General features: G+C 43.7%; 1 protein-coding gene across 1 annotated transcript; it reads left to right on the forward strand.

Moving 5' to 3' along the window:
- The first annotated feature begins 690 nt into the window (after positions 1–690).
- Positions 691–4,530, forward strand: LOC309602790 (C-C chemokine receptor type 5-like). The gene is made up of 2 exons (XM_082336720.1): positions 691–778; positions 1,105–4,530. Exon 2 carries the CDS (start codon positions 1,116–1,118, stop codon positions 2,184–2,186), a length of 1,071 nt encoding a protein of 356 aa, XP_082192846.1. The 5' UTR covers positions 691–778; positions 1,105–1,115; the 3' UTR covers positions 2,187–4,530.
- Positions 4,531–5,759: the final 1,229 nt, after the last annotated feature.

Genomic DNA, 5,759 nt, shown 5'->3' on the forward strand with positions numbered 1-5,759 from the left:
AATTGTATCCAGCCAAAGCTGAGACCCAACCTGTTAAAACTTGCCAATTTTGTCTTATTCCTCATTCTCCAGAAGAAAACTTCATGCCATACTCAACATGCCAAAGTAATGTTTGAACATGGATGTTGTCATTCTTGATATCGTTAGGAGCAGAGCTGACAGCCAGACTCAGGAAGAACTTGGTGAAGGGGCAAGAAAAAGGTTTGCTAAAGCAACAACTCTTTGTTTACAAGGTGCAGATTTTGCTCCAATAAAGCTTCCTCTTTTTGGGCAGATTCACATGTGCAGTGTGCAGCATAAGAATCTCCATCAGGATCTGGCAGCTCAGGAGAGACTCAGATCCTCATTTTTAAGGTCAGAGGAAAGCGGTCAAAGACCTAGCAACCAGTCCCTTCCCCAAGACCTCAGCTTAGGTTTAGCTAAGTTAACCACTTTGACACAAATTAAGATAAGGACATTAGCATTTTGAGTGATCTGTGCTTTCACCTGAACAGTTTCGTCTAGGGAGACACAAATAGACACTTCAAGGATATCACAGGTGTTACAGGCCACACTGATAGCAACTGTCACCTTTCATGCCATTTTGCCAAGACGTTTGCCTATCTGTTGTTTCTACAGGACTGTGCACCGTTTTCACTCCAGAGCCACCTAAAACCAGCACGCTTCCATGGCCTACGCCTGACTCAGACTCTGTAAAGGACACAACGTTTGCCATTTTAACCCAGACCAACGCTGCCGAGTGGCTGCTCTGCAACACCCAGGACAGCAGGACCACCAGGTGAGTATGTTTAGTACTGTGCAAAGGTGATTTCCACACCTCCAGCGCCCTGACTCCCACAGGCTCCCAGGAAGTCACGAACAACCTGAACAAGCAGCAGTCAGTTTGTTTTACCTGTGTGACAGCGCTTTTGCAGGTGACTTCACAGGTATATGGATGGGTCTCCTGGGAGCTCTGCAACGTCCTTCTCTGCCGCACCTTGCCGCAGCAACGCCTGTGTGCTCAACAGCAAAAAGCACTCCAGATGGGGACATCAGCGTGTTTCATTCCCCTCACTGCTGAGCTTCGACTTTCCTCTAGTTTAACATCCTTTTCTTCCTTTCCAGACCAACACGCCATGGAAAACTACACCATGGACTTGGCCGACTTGGCACTGACAACAGAATTCGACTACGGCGATTCAGCGCCATGCATGGGAACGGAGGAAAAGCACTTTGCAGCAAAACTTTTGCCACCACTTTATTCTTTGGTGGTGATATTTGGCCTCACAGGCAACATGCTCGTTGTCCTTATCCTGGTAAAATACAAGAGATTGAGGAGTATGACCGACATCTACCTGCTCAATTTGGCAATTTCTGATTTGCTGTTTATATTTTCTCTCCCTTTTTGGGCTTATTACGCTGTTCACGACTGGATTTTTGGGGAGGCACTGTGTAGAATTCTCTCAGGTGTCTACCTCCTTGGCTTCTACAGTGGGATCTTTTTCATAATCCTGTTGACCCTAGACAGGTATCTGGCCATAGTGCATGCAGTGTTTGCTTTAAAAGCTAGGACAGTTACCTACGGCATCCTCACCAGCGCTTTCACTTGGGCTGTTGCTATTTTGGCTTCTGTTCCTGGGATGGTATTTCACAAAACTCAGAAGGAAAATTCACGTTACACTTGCAGTGCTCATTATCCATCGGAGCAGAGAAATGCATGGAAGCAATTCCTAACCTTAAAAATGAACATCCTGGGACTTGTTATTCCAATGTTAATTATGATCTGCAGCTACACACAAATTATAAAGACATTACTGCAATGTAGGAATGAGAAGAAACATAAAGCAGTCAGGCTTATTTTTATCATCATGATTGTCTACTTTTTTTTCTGGGCACCATACAACATTTGCATTCTCTTGCGTGATTTTCAAGGTACATTTTCCATCACTACTTGTGAAGGCAGCGGTCAACTGCACAAAGCAACCCAAGTGACAGAAACAATCTCAATGATCCACTGTTGTATCAATCCTGTGATCTATGCGTTCGCTGGAGAAAAATTTAGGAAGTATCTTCATAGCTTTTTCCGAAAGCAGATTGCATTCCACTTCTCTAAATACTGTCCCGTTTTCTATGTTGACACAGCTGAACGGGCTAGCTCCACCTACACACAATCTACTGGAGAACAAGAACTTTCTGCTGCGTTGTAAGCTGTGTCTAGCAAAAAAGTGGAATTGACTTTTGTGAAATCAAGTCGGTGATGAAAGCCTGCATAATCTGTCCTGGATACCGGCTGTAAGGCAGATGCAAAAGCTTACCAAAGCTTGTATTGGTCATACATTGGGTATTTGTACATAAATGAAAATGATATATCAGATCAGCTACCTAGATATGCTAATGTAGGGAAAAAAAGTGTCCTCTTTTTTTGTGAATGTAAAAGCATAGTTTTGTACTATAGGGCCCAAAACCACACAAAGGCTGAGGGCCTAAACTAGCAGGCTCGTAAACTGATTCTTTGAAGTGAACTAGAGGTTAGAAATTGACACTGGTTCTTTGGAAACATCTCTTGACTGTACCTTACAGAAGCTATCTCACTCATTTAAACTCAGTCTCAGCCACATCTTTTACTAGCCTGGTTGTGTATTGCTGTAAATAATGCTAAATTACTGATGTCTGTGACACAGAATCTTAGAATCTTTACAAGTGGTATGGGAAAATTTTATACATTTAGAAGAGACTCTGATATTTCAAGGTATATTTTCCTTTGCGTATGGTTGAGTACCAGCTTCTTGGATCTTTCTCATAATAGTTTTAACTACTAGGTATTGATAAATAAGTGACTCGAGAGTTTGATATTTCAGAAGGCTCTGTTTTAATCAACTGCTGTTTTATACGCTATTTGTACTAAAAAGCTAACATAATGACCTATCACTGATCAGAAAATCAATGCATTTACAATATTTTAAAAATAAAGTATTGCACTTGAAGCTTTAACCAGGTTAGATCAAATGCAGACAACGAGTCAACAGGGTTTTAGCTTTTTAGTGCAGTGATTTTGCTTGCCATTTTTCTAGCCTACATAAGAGAAAAACTTCAAAATACGAAATGAATGCAGTTGTAATGGCTGCAAAACCACAACAGCATTAGAGGTGTGAAAATGATTTCTGAACAGGGTTGACCCAGATGGTTTTAGAGATAAGCATATGCTATAGACATTTAAGTTATCAAAACATATGAATAAGTAAAAATATTCACTGTTTGACAGAGTCAAGGGCATAGACCACCTCTTTTTTGTTTTAGAAGCAGGCATCATTTGGTGGCTATGAAAATGTTTTTTCTGCCATTTAGGAGTTTTACACAGAGCAAAAGCTTCCATAATTCGTAAGTCAAATATGACTGGGCTTCCTCTTAAAGCTCAGATCCTGCAAAGCACTTGAACACATAGAAAAGATGAAATAAATATGGGGATACTCACATGCTTAAGATCATACCATAATCACGCTGTTAATTGATTTAGGCTAAGTTGTCCTTTCTAGCATTTCTTATATTTCCCCTAAGACATATGGTTTTGGACAACTCTCGAGACAGAAAATTAAAAGTGAATATTTTGATTGCTGTTCTTATCCAGCAGGGCAATTTCTGTTTCCTAACTTGTCTAGATAGCCTTTTAAATAATATTTTCAAAGAAGCAAATGTTTCAAACAGCCCCAAAGAGATTTTTACATTGCCAAGTGCTTGTGAAAGCAGGAAGTGAAATAGGGAAATCTTTGCTTATCAAACCACTTGTTTTAAGTTATTCAGTTTTGTCATATTAAGCACCACTTTTGGACTAAATCCACAGGGGAAGTATCACAAAAGTATATTAAATCTTCTAATTTACAGGATTTTCAGCTGCATGCTCTTTTTTAAGACCCTGTGCATCACTTACTTTCTGGACTTTGTATATGCTTTTAAAACTGGCAACTATATCAGTATCAGCAGAAATTGGTTAATTTCAGCATAAAATGACAAATATATGCATTTATTTTTTAAAGCCATAGGAAGCTATGTGCAGTAACTTCTAGATAGGCTGGCTTTTTTTTTTTTTCTTTCTAGGATACCTTTATGAAAATATTTTTAGATTTTATTCTGCTCTTGACAAGAACTTTCATTTGGCCCCTAAGACACCTTGCCTTTAAGAAGTTACTTTCTCTGGAGGGCTTTGATGCCAGGCAGGGTATGTATCTTGACCAGCCCTGCAGGAGCGAAGTACAACAACCAAATGTGCACAAGCACACTGACAAGCTTTCTGAGAGGAAAGTCAAAAAGCAGCCCCGATCCTTTGCGGTGTTCTCTTCTACAGCATGGATTTTTCCAAGCGACAAGCAGCTTCCGAAGGGAAGAGGTGGAACTTAGAGATTGGTGGCCCTGTGGATCAGCAGCTTATCAAGAGTTTCTATCGCTTCACCGAGAAGGGACCACACTTCAGCAAATGAGAACAAGCCAGATTTCAGCTATTGTAGTGAAAAGTGATCCACATTCAAGGAGATAATAGAAAACGTGGTATTTGGTAGCACTGCTGGTGCATTCAATCAAGGACTCTGCCTGTAATAATATTTTGTATTACACAATCCATTATAGTTGGTTAACTTTTGTGTGTTTGTTAGACTTCTTGATCCTTTCCCCCTCCGCCCCCTTTTTTTTTTTTTTAGAATAGCCCAGAAGAATGAAAAAGGAAGATAAATTCCCCTTTGTAACAGGTTGCTATGATGCTGAAAGAGCAGGCAGGACAAATTCAGGGTTTTAGAAGTGGACTAAGAACCAGCATCATCAAATAACACAGGACCGTCAAGATAACGCCAGTGTTCTTAACTGCTTGTCATGAATAATCTAATAATAAATATGCTATTTTGGTTGTCATTACGTTTGGTTTTGTTTATTTTTACAGATGGGAAAAGCACTATCTCACACAATTCGCCCTGACCCTAGAAGATTGAGTGTTTTTAAAACAAATTAAGCACACAAAAGAATTTTTAGCGTGTTTAGGACCTGCCGCGATGACCGAAGGGCGAGCATCCGACAACGTCAGCAGACGAGGGCACGCGCCTCTCTTCAGTTCCTAAAGATGACGGTGCCACCGTGCGGCCACGCCGCAAGGTTTCACGCTACCGACGACGCGCGGCCCGAGCAACGCCTCCGGGGCTTCCCTCTCTCGAAACGCTTCTTTCCCCAAGAGGATCTTCTCTCAAAATGACCGCCCCCGCTACGGGCAGCGCCAGGATCATGCAACCAGCAGCAAGCCTTAGAAAACACTCGTGGCCACGGAGAACGGCGGGCCATTGGGTGGGTGGGCGCGGTCCCCTCTTAATGATGCAGGCAGGTGCCGCAGCGTGATGCGGGAGAAGCGAGGCTTGCGTGAGGCCACGCACAAGTTTTGCAAGCGCTCGTGTTGTCCGGATTCCAGCCATCGGCTCTGGAAGGAGAGCGTCTGACATTGCCGTCGACTGCTTGGAAGTTACAAGAACGGAAATACGTTCCCTACCTTATTTCCTTTGGAAAGACAATACGGATTCAAACGGGGGTGCAAACGGCACGCTCACGCTGCCGACGCGGCAGCGGCGCGGCCCGCGCCGCCTCAGCGCGCTCCCGCCCCCGCGCCGCAGCGCCCCCAACGGGCAGGCCGCGAGAGCGCGCGCGCGGCCGCCCGCCGACGTGGTCCCGCCCCTCCCGCCCATTCCCCGCCCACATCTCGCTCTCCCGCGCCCCGCCCCGCCCCCCGCCCTCTCGGCCCCGCCCCGCGCCTG

Source organism: Platalea leucorodia, assembly GCF_965183815.1.
Source record: "Platalea leucorodia genome assembly, chromosome: 1".
Taxonomy (NCBI): domain Eukaryota; kingdom Metazoa; phylum Chordata; class Aves; order Pelecaniformes; family Threskiornithidae; genus Platalea; species Platalea leucorodia.

What these genes read in the sequence shown, in the direction of transcription:
- LOC309602790 (XM_082336720.1), top strand. Translation starts at nt 1,116, where the DNA reads ATGGAAAACTACACCATGGACTTGGCCGACTTGGCACTGACAACAGAA.